Source organism: Musa acuminata, chromosome BXJ1-5 (assembly GCF_036884655.1).
Source record: "Musa acuminata AAA Group cultivar baxijiao chromosome BXJ1-5, Cavendish_Baxijiao_AAA, whole genome shotgun sequence".
In the NCBI taxonomy this organism is placed as follows: Eukaryota; Viridiplantae; Streptophyta; class Magnoliopsida; order Zingiberales; family Musaceae; genus Musa; species Musa acuminata.
The window spans coordinates 1,087,493-1,102,141 of record NC_088331.1 but is presented as its reverse complement, the minus strand read 5'-3'; the positions used below and the strand labels follow the sequence as shown (position 1 = coordinate 1,102,141).

Genomic DNA, 14,649 nt, shown 5'->3' with positions numbered 1-14,649 from the left:
TTTCTTTTTATCAACCTCATATTACTTGATAGTGTTCATCATGGAGGTTATTAATTGATAACTCAAGTTTTTGAAAAACAACAAAGTATAGGATATTAGTAAAACTATATATGTCAATCATGACCCTCTCCAGTCGAGCGTTGATCATCCTCATAGAAACTACCAAGGGATTGTCATGATTAGGGTCAAGATACTCAATCTATTTCTCCTTAAGGTTATCTCTAGGTTATTCTCCGCTCTCGGACACTTTTTAATAGTAGCTCAAGCATAAGCTTTACGACCTGAGGAGTTATCACCCTCCGAGGCGAGTCCACCAATGATGATGTCAATATGTCTCTCTATTAGCCCCTAAGGTTAGGGCGAGGGTTCCCAATACTTTTGGACAAATCGCTCGAGGTGTCCCTAACATATGAGCTCTTCAATATGCTCTTTCAAGTCACGACAATCCGCTATATCGTGGTTGTAATCCCAGTGGAACCGATATTATTTGGACCTCTCTTTTTGCCAACGAGGTCTTTATCGGGTAAGGGTCTTTTAATAGATCCTTGGCGACCTCAGAGTCGGGGCGAATTATGGTCGATCTTGCTTCGACCTCTTGCATGACTCCTCACGTTTGCCCGATGCCATTGCTTCAACGACGATGTATTGTTTAGCCCTTTACAATACCTCTAGTACAGTCATCGGTGGTCTCTCTATCAACAACCAAAAGAGACAATAGGGATTGAGCCCCATCATGAAAGACAATATTATGAGTGATGGATGGACATCTACCACGTTCTAGATCTCATTCATGAGCCGACCGACGAAGATTGCGAGCATTTCCTCCTCTCCTTCATAGGCTCGAGGAGTATTGACATTTATGGCCATGAGCATACGTTCCCGAGGAAATGAAGTTCGAATCCCTTACAAGCTAGGTAAAAGAACTAATGGAAAGCGACTCCAAGCGGGCATACCATTCTCGTGTGGGACTTCTTAACATGGTCAGGAAGGTGTAACATATCAAGGTGTTTGAAATTTAGTGGCTCGCACCATCACTTTAGGGTCAAGATACTCAATCTCTTCCTCCTTGAAGGTTATCTCTAGGTTGTCTTCCGTTCTCGGACACTTTTTAATAGTAACTCGAGCATAAGCCTTACGACCCGAGGAGATGTCACCCCTCGAGGCGAGTCCACCAATGATGATGTCAATATGTCTCTCCATTAGCCCTTAAGGTTGGGGTGAGGGTTCCCGATGCTTTTGGACAAATCGCTCGAGGTGTCCCTAACATATGAGTTTTTCAATATGCTCTTTCAAGTTACGACAATCCGCTATATCGTGGTTGTAATCCCGGTGGTTGTAATCCGCTATGTCGGGCAGGGTAAAGTGATGGTGCGATCCACTAAATTTCATGGTTGGGAACCGAAGTGGCCCCTTGGCCAATAGTTTGACAAGTCTCGAGTGCTCTTGGGATGTTGGCATCACATTAGGTCGGGGAACCTCAACAAATGCCAATGCCGATGGCAGTTGAGCCAGGGATCATGGTTGAGTTGGTTGCACCGCCTATTGGGCTAACTAGGGGAAAAGAAGAGTGACGACCTGTATCATGCCCGTTAACATTTGCACTAGTTGAGTGAGATTCAGGACCACATCAATGGGGTCGAGTAGGTGGCTTGGGGTCATCCCTAGGGGTGAGAGACCCTGGTCGTTGAATAGACACCAGTATCACATAGGTGTCTACACGAAGGTGGATGCACCCATGTGCGAAAATGGTGGCTATTATCCCCTTGGGTGAAAGTACTATGGGTTAGGACAAAGTCTCTTCACTCGAGCGTTCATTGAGAAGGTTAGTGGGCGATCGTTCTTGCAACATGGAGCCCTCCTTCTAACATAAAATATTATTACGGGAAGAAATCATTGATCGCTTGATTGACCCAACATGGTCCAGACTCATGTGCGTAGGGTTGTCCGAGGTGGAAACGCTAAGCTCTAAAGGTGTCACTTGCATGAAGACCGAGGTCAGGAGAGGTTTTCCAACCCGATCCCTCCGATGCCCAAGTTAGTAAGCCGAGGTAGGTGAGTGTAGACACGAGTGATAAAAAAAATGGTCTCTTTCGTTGTGTTAAACATGAGTTTTTATATCTAATCGTAAAGGGACAGAATATTCCATGAAATATTTTATGATGATATAACCTCTAACCACTCCAACAACCTCCCATTGACCTTTTATCCACGTGGGCAGACATGTGGAGGGTGGTCTCTGTCTTCTCCTTCCATCCTAAAGATCACTTGAAGACTGTGTCGAATGACGATTGACTTGAAGACTGTGTCGAATGACGATTGACTGACTATATTCTCTCTATTAAATTATCCAATAATACCAACCGAAGAATCAAACTCAACAAAAAGTATTAAAAAAAACATTAAACATTTTCGATTCAGTTTTGTATTTTGTATAGGAATTCAAACAAATAAAAAGAATCTAGTTTCTGTAGCATTTATTTCTGTAGTTTCCCAATCATTCCACATGGTCCAAGCCAAATATTAATTACTTCTATGGTATGTTTCGATGTGTGGTAAATATACTGCAGGGCCTGATATCAAAGTATTATTACTCCAATTTCAACTTCTTCCCTCCATCATCGCTTATAACTCCATTAAACTTCATAGCATCAACTTTGTTAACACTCAAACGCCAAAGTTTAGAAAAATCCTGGTACTTCAATTCCATGATTATATTAATGCAACATTTTAATACTTTGAAATCTTTTATCCTATGGCATATATTTCCTAACCTGCCAAACATTGCCTTATCCGTAGAAGAACTACTCATCTAAGACGAGGCACTTTACGAGAAATAAAGAATTTTCTCCTACTTTGACCTTGTTTCCCCAATCATTCCTTTATCCCTTGCCTATAGCTACACTAAGAAAAATGCACATGCGCAGATTAACATGTCATTCATCCGCAAAAATTAAATCTTATGACAAAGAAGTATACATATCAGTTCTAAAGCAATAACAAGAAGGATAAAACAATATTATGCATTGAGTTGAACAAACCAGTCCCGCTAGTACAGTGTCCAAAGTGGAGAAACCGATGGTATTAGCCTCTTCATCTCACGGACTACTTTGCTAGGTAAAGCAACAGCGGATAAATTTCAATAAACTAGCAAATTGTACTTGAGGCAAAAAACAAAAAAAAAAAGAATGATATAGGCATGCCAACTATTAGCATAGAATAGTTGATCTCTTTTGTATTTGCTAATGTGAAACTCCATCCAAGACATTTGCTTGGTTTAGTGTACTAAATTCTTACTTTTTTGGTGTGCGGGTGGTGATTGAGGTTTATATCCAAGTTGGCTACTAAATAAAAAATCTTTGGTGATTGAGGTCACTAAAAATTGTTAAGATCAAGAGTACTAATAGAGGGGTGAATTAGTGCAGCGAAAAACTTTCGAGGATTTAAAACTGCGTTCGTATGATAAAATCGTTTCTGACGTAAAACCGTTTTCGGAAACTTAACTTGAAAACAAGTTCGTAAATGAGTGCAGCAAAAGTAATGATGAAGTAAAGCACATATGGAGGTTTGCAGTAAGGTAAGCAGCAAGAATAAATGCAAACCAGAGAAGACGAGAGTTTATAGTGGTTCGGTCAATCGTGACTTATATCCACTCCTCCGATTCCTCTTCCGTCGAGGCCACCGGCATCCACTAACGATCTTCCATTACTAGGCGAAGATCAACCTCCTTCTTACACCCCTCTTCTCCTTTTACCGAGTTTAGGAGACAACCCTTACAAGCACTCACTCTCCTCTCTTAAACAGAATTCTAACACTTAAGCTAGAGGAGGGAAATTCTAGAGATTGCAGCAGCGCTTTCTCTCTTTTAATCTCTCTGTGCTTGTGTGTTTTACCCAGGGATAGAAGGGGTATTTATAGGCTCCAAACTAGTTTGAATTTGGAGCTCAAAAATGTCATTTCCCGGATTTCCGGGGTTCTGGCGGTACTACCTCCTGACTGGGGCGGTACAACCGCCTGACAAAGCTCGGAGACCGAGCTCTGATTAAGTTAATGGGATCACCTCCCATTCCTAACTTAATCTACATACTAACTACGATATTTCTTAAGACATTTACTGCAACTTGCTCCGGTGCATCAATCGCTTCTTCCGACGAACATCCGACGAACCTTTGGCGATGCTCCGACGGACTTCCGGCAAACTCCTGGACTTGCGACAATCCACTTGGCAAGTTCCGATAAGCTTCTTTGGCAAGCTCCTGAACTTCTCGGATTTGTTCCCGCAGAACTTCCGACGACCATCCGGACTTCCGTCGAACTCTCGAACCCCCAACGTGATCATAGTCTTGACTCCGGCGTAACACTCCTACTGCATGTCTTACTTCCATCGTAGTTAATCCTGCACATGTAAAACAAAACTTCAATCGAGACAATTAATCCTAAACAATTAACCAAGTTGTCAGGCATGTCATTGGTCCCTCGACGCTTCGTCCGTGCATCGTCCTCTCCTGTGGCCTATTACTCAATCGGCCAGTTGACTCCGCAACTCTGATATCCTTGGCACAATACCCGCTCTTCTTGGCCCGATGCTCGAGTCCACGGCCCGAAGCCTTCTGTCGATACGTCGATCGATCCACCGGCCCGACGTCCAATCTTCTAACATGTTCCTCCGGCCCAATATGATTTTTCCTACTTTAATTGTCTCATCCTGATCGAAGCATCCTGCGTCACTCAAAACGTACATTAAAACATAAACACATATCAAGTGGTTTCATCATCAAAAATACGAGATTCAATAAAAATACTTATTAATATTAATAGCATATAATGCAATAAAACTTCCTACTTAACATTTTCCATTCAAACAAAACTACAAATGCAAGCATCCGTCTACCATAAGAAAAAAGGGAGTTGATACCGATACTCAAAATCTAGCCTATCTAGAAAGATGGTTACAGTGCCTTACTCCCTCTCTCTTATGTTGAGATGCTGATTAGTAGAAATTTAGTTGAAGTCCTTCATCCCCTCAGCAACACGAATCCGGTGTTCAGTCATTGACCTCATCGAACAGAAGAATCCTCTATGCCTTATGTATGCAGGTTACTTCATAAATCTGTCCCCCAATCCTGTCTTAGAATAAGAAAATGAATAACATTTTCATCAAAAAGTTAATGGTTGGGATTTCTGAATGACCAAAGTGGAACATTCACATAACTGAAAATGTGAAAAACAGAATAAATTCTCTAAATAACATTTCAAGAACATGTAACATGATAAGTACATGGTTGTCTAATTTGTTGGAGGTAACAACATAAAAGAAAAGGACAGCATTTAGATTAGTCCTGACTCCTACTTCGAAGCAGTAAGACTAAATAAGACAACAAGCAGATATTATTAACTTCTCTAGAAATAGTTCGAAGCATTTATGGTATAAAGAAGCTTACAAGATAGTCTGCCTGATTACAGATGGGCTCCTTCCTCAGAGACATAATTAACTATTCTCATTATAAACAAACGAATATAACATGTAGCATTTGATTAATTGAGGATATAAAATTTCTAATACATGCAAACAAGTAGTTGTTTTTATACATCAACAACATTTAGCATTGAACATTTGATTATACAACAAAAACAACAACAACAACATTTAGCATTTGAAAATAGTTGTTTTTAGATTGAACTTTTTTATATTCTCTTCCTCCAGTGAAAGAAAGACTTCAAACGAGTGTAAAGGGGCATGAAATGCTCTGCCTGAAACTTCAAAAAGGAACATGCAAAATACATTTAAATGCTTTTTCCAGAGTGAATGATATGTCAAGCTAAGAAAACCTTGCGATAATGTTATAGTCATCTTTCTTAAAAGTAGTGTTCCTTTTTTTCCTTTCTCCCTTGGCATTACAAGAAATCAAGAAACCCTAATGAGGTTAATACCAGAAGATTTCAAATTAGGGTTAGTGGAATCGGTGGAAGAGACGAACACACACCTGTTTTGAGGCTGAGGAGATGGGCGATAGAGGCTTCGGCGTGCTGCTGGACGAACTTAATCATCTCGTTGGCCAAGAACTTAATCATCTCATCCACCGATGCTTCCTCCACAAACGAAAAAGGGAAAGAAGGAAAGGAAAACATCAGCTACTCCGCCAATCTAAAGCCCAACATATTGGACCCTATCACGGAATAGAGGATTTGATAGGGAGAGAGTGAGATATAAGGAAAGAAAGGGAGAAAATAAGATCGTTACCGACCAACAAGAAGCCATCAAGCCATGAGGAATCTTGCCACCGCCGAAAGAATCAATCAGCAAGAAAACAATCAAGAAGCCGGAACAAACCAAGAAATAGCTGAAGCGCGGGTGTAAAAGAGAAAGGAGAGATTGGAGGGGAAGCCATCGCGCGTGGAGGATCCACGAGGCACCTTGCCATCGTCGGAAGAAATCCGGCGCCAATCCAAGAAAAAGAGAGAGAGAGAGAGAGATGACGACGACGGCAAGCTGTTTGTTATAATAACCAACCGTTGGTGATACTGTTGAGTTCTCTCAAATGGTTGACTAATCGAAGGCGTTTTCTATTATTAAACAGAAAAAGCCGCATACGGATTCGGATCTTTTCTCCCATTTGTGCGGGTCCGACCCTCTTCAACGAACCAGCGTCGGATTCGCTGTAAAGCTGACAAAGCAATGGGTCCCAATTCAAGAATCCAATCACGCTGCCTCCGTACCGACCTCCCGAAGAGAACAAAAGCTCACCTACCCTCCCCTGTCCACGTTTCGCGGCCTCAAGGGGGACAGCGAACGCGCGGCCGCATGCAGCAGGCGAGCTCGTCACGCCAGCCTCCTTGAACCACGACAAGCATAACGAGAGAGGGTGAGGCGAGAGCTGTCCTCCGAGGTGGTGGGCAGTCATGGGCAGGCTGCTCTCCAAGATCCGGGAGGAGTCGAAGCAGACATGGAGCCTGGCGGGGCCGGCGATACTCACGGGGACGTTCCAGTTCTCCATCGCCACGGTCACGGCCGCCTTCGTCGGCCGCCTGGGCGCCCTTCAGCTTTCCGCGGTCTCCGTCGCTCAGGGCGTCATCGCTGGCTTCGCCTACGGTGCCATGGTAATCAAATTTATAGCATGAAATTGTTAGATTGCGTCCGAACTACAGAGTGAAGAGTGGCAATCTAATTAAGGACAACATATTGAAATCTCAACGCAGCCCTTTTCCTTTTTCTCTGTAGCTGGGCATGGGAAGTGCCTTGGAGACTCTCTGCGGTCAGGCTGTCGGTGCCGGGCAATTTCATATGCTGGGAATTTACATGCAGAGATCGTGGGTCATCTCAGCGGCAACGGCGATGGTTCTGACACCACTTTATGTGTTTGCCACACCCATCTTGAGGCTATTGCATCAGTCCAAAGACATCTCAGAAGTAGCCGGCAAATACTGTGGATGGATCGTACCTCAGCTATACGCTTATGCAGTGAATTTTCCTCTGCAGAAGTTCTTCCAATCACAGAGCAAGGTCTGGGTCGTAACGCTAGTTTCCGGGGCAGTTCTCGGCATCCATGCCTTGCTGAACTGGGTTTTCGTATCCAAACTTGGTCATGGATTGCTGGGTGCTGCGATGGTCGAGAACGTCTCATGGTGGCTCATAAACTTGGCTCAGATGATCTATCTATTGGCTGGCTTCTTCCCGGAATCATGGAGAGGATTCTCGCTATCGGCATTCCAAAACCTGGGTGCCTTTGGAAAACTTTCGCTTGCGTCGGCTATAATGCTGTGGTGGGTACTTCAATCTGAATTCTGAGATAATGCCGTGATGAGAGTCTTAATTTCACTTCGTTGTATGACAGTTTGGAGCTCTGGTATTACACTGCAGTGGTCATCTTGGTGGGTTGCTTAAAGAATCCAGAGATCGCGGTTGGTGCTATTTCTATCTGGTTAGCAGTTCTTCCTTTTTCTTGTTGATCGGTAAGAAGAACCAAACCCTGAGCGATAATTGTTTGTTCGATCGGGCAGCATGAACTATGAAGCATGGACTTTGATGGTTGCTCTGGGTTTCAATGCCGCAGTGAGGTAGGCATCTTCTACCCATCTTGTTCAGACATCTGCTGGCATGAGCTAAAATTTCTTGTTTCTTTCTGTGTTCATTCATCGGTGTGCGAGTATCGAACGAACTCGGAGCGAATCATCCGAAAGCAGCAAAGTTCTCTGTAGTCATCGCCGTTGCCACATCGGTCTTGATTGGGATCTTCTTTACGGCGGTAGTTCTCATCTCCCGGAAGCGACTGGCGGAGCTGTTCACGGATGTCCCTGAGTTGATCAGGGAGACATCCAAGCTAGGATATCTTCTCGGTGCCACGATTCTTCTGAACAGCATTCAACCTGTGCTCTCAGGTATCTCGTCTCAACGATGCAGCAAAACAAAACTAGAATTCATCGACGTCGCGGGTCACGAATGAGATTGTTGCGATCGGCAGGAGTGTCGATAGGAGCAGGTTGGCAAACCCTGGTTGCCTTCGTGAACACAGCGTGCTATTACCTTTTCGGATTGCCTATCGGTGCTGTTCTTGGATTCAAGCTTGAGCTCGATGAACTGGTAAGAGACAGTAATGAATGAGCTTGGCATTTGCAAGCTGACAACGTATGGATCGTAGGAACTCATTCGGCGATTTGTTGTGCAGGGCATCTGGACTGGGATGTTGATCGGGACGGCGGCGCAGACCGGTGTTCTGCTGCTGATCACAGCCAGAACTAAATGGCAGAAAGAGGTGAGGTTTTGGAAGCTTGAATTAAAGATTGAGCTCACGATGCCCTTTGGAATCCCGAATGAATTAATAACCCAAATTGCTTTACCAAATCATATTTGTGATGAATAAAGACGAGAAGAAAAAGATCGACATACAGCAAAGTTCGATGTGGCTTGAATTCAGCAAAGTTTGCTTCAGATTTGAGGTGCTATTGCGCAGGCCATGCAGGCAGAAGAGCGAGTGAGGACGTGGGGAGGAGGAGGAATTGAGCCTCGAGTCCCTACGCAATGATGCAGAGACTCCATACATGAGGAGGATCTCTCGATGAACCGAACCTGGAAGGATCTGTCTGCTAGAAGAACCAAGGCATGCATGCCACATCGAACTGAGATGCTGTAATCGATCGAGAAGAAGAAATGTTTAATATATATTAGATGTCAAGAATAATTCCAACGACAAATATGACATCATCTTCGGCCATTTAATATGCAAACAAGACGGATTTATTTATGCATTTTCTTTCATTTTGATTTATATTAAGTGTTTTTGGAGCCGAGTTTTCGGTTTTGATTAGGTAATGACAAGATGGTTGATGGGATCCAAAACACCAATGATTAAACCGAAAAGGTAGATAGCACACGATGACATATTGGTTTGGGTAGGAAAGAAGCAACCTACCGTTCATTCCCTTTCGAGTAGCTAAGAACTTTGGCGATGATGGGAGTTCCCACAGCCCCACTCCAAGGATCTATATATTCTCCGCCCACATCCCACTTGTTCTGTAAAGGCATCACCGGTCATGGCTATCTACCCATTCTTTTTCCTCTCAGGAAGCTCCCGCGAACTTTCCTCGCATTCAAAGATGTCGAGATGACTTGTCCGGCATCGCAACTTGTACGCTACTCTCTCTTCTTTTATGCCCCTTCCCAGCGTCACACTATGTTCCCCCTCAGCATACTTATCCTGCAATAGTCTTCTCCCTCCCCCTCCATAAGACTCTCACGGTACTCGCCATGGCCAGCGTGGTCATGTCCAAAGCAGCCAGATGGTTCTCCCCCAAACGATCCAAGCTGAGCCTCCCCGCGGATGCGCCGCCCGCTCCCGGGGGAAGAGATAGGATGGAGGTCCTGTGGGAGGTGTTTCGGCACTTCGATCAGGACAGAGATGGGAGGATCTCCTGCAACGAGCTCAGGGCCTCCTTCGTGTCGATAGGGGAGGAGATGCCGGTGGCGGCGGCAGAGGCGGCCATCGCGGACCTTGACTCGGACGGGGACCGGTTGTTGGACTTCGAAGACTTCGTGAGGTTGATGGAGGAGAGGGGGGGAGGGAAGGCGGCGGAGGAGGGGGAGGAGGAGGAGCTGAGGAAGGCGTTCGAGATGTTTGAGGCGGTGAAGGGGTCGGGGAGGATCACGCCGCGGGGGTTGCAGCGGATGCTGAGCCGGCTGGGGGACGAGAGGTCGATGGAGGAGTGCAAGGCCATGATCCGAGCCTACGACCTCGACGGAGACGGCGAACTCGACTTCCATGAGTTCCACCAGATGATGAACTAGAGACGATCACTCGAGCACGTCGCTGCATGGATGCATGCATGCATGCATGCAGGCTAAACAGAGTAATAATACATACACATGTTTGAAGCCTGTGATTTGAATTTGAGTTTGCCTGCTACACATCACTGCGAAACGCCGGTTAGGTACCGGAAAACATGTTTATGGTGATTAGGGTTAGAATCGAATGATTTCATTTTGTGAAGAATGAAGCTTGTTGGGGACATAAAGGTTGTGTGTGTTCATTTCCTCATATGCCGTGTATGTAAACCCAAATGGTATATGATGAAGATCTAAGTACTTTTGAAGCACACTTGTTTTACCTGCTCTGGAAAAGGAGAAATAGGAGGTATAAGAGCCATCATCATCACAGCATGCCTGCACACACAACTCTATTGAATGTAATCTTCTGGGCAATGTCAGAGGCCATCAACACATGTTCATAGACTATTGGGTTGGATTATATAAATGGACTTCCAGGTCTTCATCACCTTCGTTCATCATTAGTATCGATCAAGTTGCTTCCAATCAAAGTTCTGAGTTGGGATGTAAAGAACCACTTGTATTCAATTTGGGGGTAATGGTTGTAAGCACTACATACTGAAAAGGGCTTTCATAAGGGATGTATGTTAGTTACAAGTACTCACCATCATCCCCTCACCTCTGATAAATAATCTGTCCATCTAGTTCGTGAGTTAATGGCAGTTCTTCAAGTAACTAAAAAAATTAAAAGAATAATCAGACACTTTTACCATTCAGGGTGGATTATTTGGCTTTGTTGTGGGTGCTGGTTGATTGCAAATCACCTGCAAAATGCAGAAACTGTGAACTTAGGACAATCAAAACCTTGAAAACACCAGGAACCATCAGTTTTCTCAACAAAATTTTCATGCACCAACCAGAGATTTTGTCCAGTGAATCCAAGCTGGTTTCAGATACTACAACACATATATTAAACATTTGATTTCAAATCATTATTTGGTTTTGAAACATCATATAGGAACCTGTAAATATATTGCCAACCCATGGGTTTTGGTGTAGATATAAATCTAAGACAGTTGCAAGATTCATTAAAGAATAATTCAAGAGATGAAAGGAAGAATAGTCTATAAACATCAGCAGATGATGTGATAATATCCATAGTTCTCAAGAAATATAGTGATGGATATGTCAGAATGAGCCAAGCTGGTTGCCGCCAGTACTTGACAAAAACATTCAATTATGAATATTCCTAAACACAAACTTGTAGATGCATTCATTTATGTTTGACCTTAATAAATAAAAAAATGACACAATGTTCTATTGCTTCTCATCCTTGGGAATGTCTTTTTCTGGAACCTAAGAATCCAACTTCTTGAGCGCTGATCGGTCCATAGATGTGTGAAAGAAATCAGAAATTGAGCAGATTTAGATGTGAAATCCGCTGCAGAAAGCAACTATATACAACAGAGGTCCACTAAGCATCAGAGGCTCCCATACCTTTGCATTCGTCATGCACAGACACATGACAAGAAAGAGAAGAATAATAGGCAACACTAACTACTTCAATTTTTATGGGTCATACCAACAGATTTTATAGTAAAAAAAAAAATCTTGTAACCTAACTGGTATAGCATATATGCATGGCAAACATCAAAAACATGATCTGCTTCAAACCAGTCCTTGTGCAACCAGTGTCATAGACACTAAATGCACGTGTTTTTTTTTCTTCTTTTCATTTTCAGAAGATATCATATGAGACTAAACCCTGCAAGAATTCTCCCCTGCAATAGTGAAGCTAAGTGCACACTTCATATTTATATAGTTTTTGAGCAATCACATATTGCTGCAAACAGTAAATGGAGAAACATGATTTCTCCAACTATGCTTACCAACATTGGCAAGGCCTAGAACTGCTATCCGTAAGATAGAACCAACATCACCAAATTTGCAAATCATACTTAGGCTACACTAAAAGTACCTATGTGTCTGGATAGCTCTAGGATGAAAAAGCAATTAATAATGTAAGGCCTGCAGTCTCTACCGCACAACTTGAAACAATCTGCATGTCACTGAGGCAACAAAGGCTAGACCTGAATAGCCATTAACTACCAAATGAATGTGGGAATATTAAAATTGCACAGCATAAGAAATGCTAAAATGAGACTAACAGCTAAGTAACTTGGCAACAGAGAAAATTCCACAGCATAAGAAAAGATTCTAATTTCATTAATAACACTAGTACGTTACAAAGTTTTAAAATCTTTACTAGTCTTAAGCTTGTTTGATAAAGTTCGAGCATTTACTCTATGGAAAGATGCCTATCATGGCTGAGATTGGTTCATATTCAGGTAGGTGTCCGTTTGATCCAGCTTCCTTCAGGTCCTGCTCAGATATTCAGTAGGTCAAGTTCTAATTATGATACACGCACACAAACTTGTCGAAGGGCTTCAAATACTACATAAAATAAAAGGAACTTCTATTCGGCGTACATGACGCTCATACGTGAACTTGAAACTGAGACCTATCACTTGTGCAACATTGTACTGGCGTGCATGACGCTTATACATGGACTCAAACGTGATATCTATCTCTTGATCTTTATTAAAAAAAATACATATTGATGTCCAAATTCTAAAAATTCCCATTCCAAAAACTTGTAGACGATAGGCTTATAAATGCAGGACATAACCATGCAGAAGTAGCGAGGTTAGCAGCATTCCCTTAAAAAGTCAAAAATTAGAAACTACACAAACAATGCTAAATCTGACAAGGAATATAGTCAAACATAAATCGTGTGAATCATACGTGACTAACAACCAGTATCAGTCAGGTAAATAGTTAAGAAAATACCGAGGTGGCCATGCACAATACTACTTCCTGTTTGCAGCAATTTTGCACGAAAACAATAAGAACTACAGGAATGTAGATAGCCTAGCATATGTTACATATTTAGGAGCATTCCAAGGGAACAGCATTCCCCAATTAAGAAAAAGGCATCTTTCATATGGCATCCATCTCTTTTTGCTTTTCTACAATTTTTTACTCATTTTGTTTTCCAACTGTCCATCTTCATACGGCAATTCAAAAATATTAATCACTGCTAGGGCATGAACAACTACGGGTAACACAGAGTTATGGTACTATAACTTCTTTTAGCTTCAACAGACTTGTTGACAACCTGGAAAACTGGATAATGATCTCATCAAACATGATGTGTGCCAACAATTTAAATTCCGTTCCATCATTTGCACCCTTTTTTTTTTTTCTCAGAGAATCTTATCTCATGTGTAACTAAAGTAATAATCAGGTCACTATAGAAGTTGTCACAAACTGAAGTCGCAGCACAAAATCCCTAAACAGTGATCAACAGAAGAACCTGAATTATTTGGGCATAAAATAAGCCAACATCACCAATTGCAGATCCTGCACATCAAGAATGTACAGAATAGGCATCAAATCCACTTACGACTTCCATAACATTATAAATCTGTGATTCCGCAGAAGTTAAAGTTTAGGAGAAACAGTAACATTATGGAGAGCATAGGATACTTCATCGAGAAAGGAGGACGGTTTGGTGAGCGTACTTGGAGGCAGAGGCGGACTCTTCTTCGAGCCAGTGTCAGGCGTGGCGGAGAATGGCCGCGGACCGCTTGACGTCCCCGGGGAGGAGGATGGTGGCGCCGACGCCCACCACCGTCACGATGAAGCTGCTCAGCGCCATCTCCAAACCGAAACCCTAAACCATCTCCGCTACGGGAGACGAGAGGATGAGAAGGGCGAAGTAGAAACAGCGCGCCATCATGTCAATAGAGGTTGTTTTCATGTGTATTAATTTTGCACATTCCAATATTTTCCTAAGTTTTGCAAATTTTATTTTCACGGCATTAAAAATATTATATTATTCAAAAATAAATGGAAGAAGTAAAAAAAAAAAAAAAGTGGCTAACAATTCAATTGGCTCATCCCGAACTTATATTTATAATATAGGTGTGATAAAAAAAATAAAAATAGTGATGTAGAAGTCCAGAGAGTGTCGTAAGTTCGTATTGATAGTATCAATACGATAGTTCAAAAAATGAGTGATGGATAACTCTCGAGCGTTGAGTACAAATTCATTTAAGCTTTATTTGAGAGGTTATAAGAGACTTAGATGTCTAATATTTTATACTGCACTATAGCATACAAATAACATGTAAAATTATATTATTTTGTAATAGTTTTATCCATTCTAATAAGTCATCACAGTATAACTTATAATTAACATCTCCCTACAATAACGGTGAAAACCTTGACTCCGCAAAAATCTTTTTTGATCACAAAATATTTTCCTCGTTGTCAAATTGGAATGTCGATCCATTTACTAAAGTTAAGCATGTAATGTAGGGTTTCCATGT

The 14,649-nt window shown here is 42.4% G+C and overlaps 2 protein-coding genes and 2 long non-coding RNA genes across 7 annotated transcripts; 2 read left to right on the top strand and 2 right to left on the bottom strand.

Annotated features, from left to right (window-relative positions):
• Window positions 1-2,616: 2,616 nt before the first annotated feature.
• On the bottom strand, window positions 2,617-6,521 carry LOC108952871 (uncharacterized). Of its 4 annotated transcripts, none has more exons than XR_010513760.1 (4): window positions 6,239-6,521; window positions 5,982-6,087; window positions 4,961-5,124; window positions 2,617-4,716 (listed from the first exon to the last, which is right to left on the bottom strand). It is a non-coding gene; the product is annotated as an uncharacterized LOC108952871 (long non-coding RNA). The 4 variants fall into 4 exon arrangements; XR_001978027.2 differs by having other exon boundaries at window positions 4,961-5,120; XR_010513761.1 differs by having other exon boundaries at window positions 4,961-5,120; window positions 5,982-6,083.
• A 268-nt stretch (window positions 6,522-6,789) lies between these two features.
• LOC135674890 (protein DETOXIFICATION 33-like) lies at window positions 6,790-9,186 on the top strand. The gene is made up of 8 exons (XM_065185145.1): window positions 6,790-7,095; window positions 7,217-7,758; window positions 7,830-7,916; window positions 7,996-8,051; window positions 8,134-8,373; window positions 8,457-8,575; window positions 8,661-8,747; window positions 8,946-9,186. Exons 1-8 carry the CDS (start codon window positions 6,898-6,900, stop codon window positions 9,015-9,017), a joined length of 1,401 nt encoding a protein of 466 aa, XP_065041217.1. The 5' UTR covers window positions 6,790-6,897; the 3' UTR covers window positions 9,018-9,186.
• Window positions 9,187-9,523: 337 nt separating this feature from the next.
• On the top strand, window positions 9,524-10,584 carry LOC103983581 (probable calcium-binding protein CML41). Its single transcript, XM_009400818.3, has one exon. The coding sequence runs from the start codon at window positions 9,740-9,742 to the stop codon at window positions 10,274-10,276; it is 537 nt and encodes a 178-aa protein (XP_009399093.1). The 5' UTR covers window positions 9,524-9,739; the 3' UTR covers window positions 10,277-10,584.
• Window positions 10,585-13,116: 2,532 nt separating this feature from the next.
• Window positions 13,117-14,054, bottom strand: LOC135672890 (uncharacterized). The gene is made up of 2 exons (XR_010513137.1): window positions 13,840-14,054; window positions 13,117-13,678 (listed from the first exon to the last, which is right to left on the bottom strand). It is a non-coding gene; the product is annotated as an uncharacterized LOC135672890 (long non-coding RNA).
• Between the last annotated feature and the right edge of the window lie 595 nt (window positions 14,055-14,649).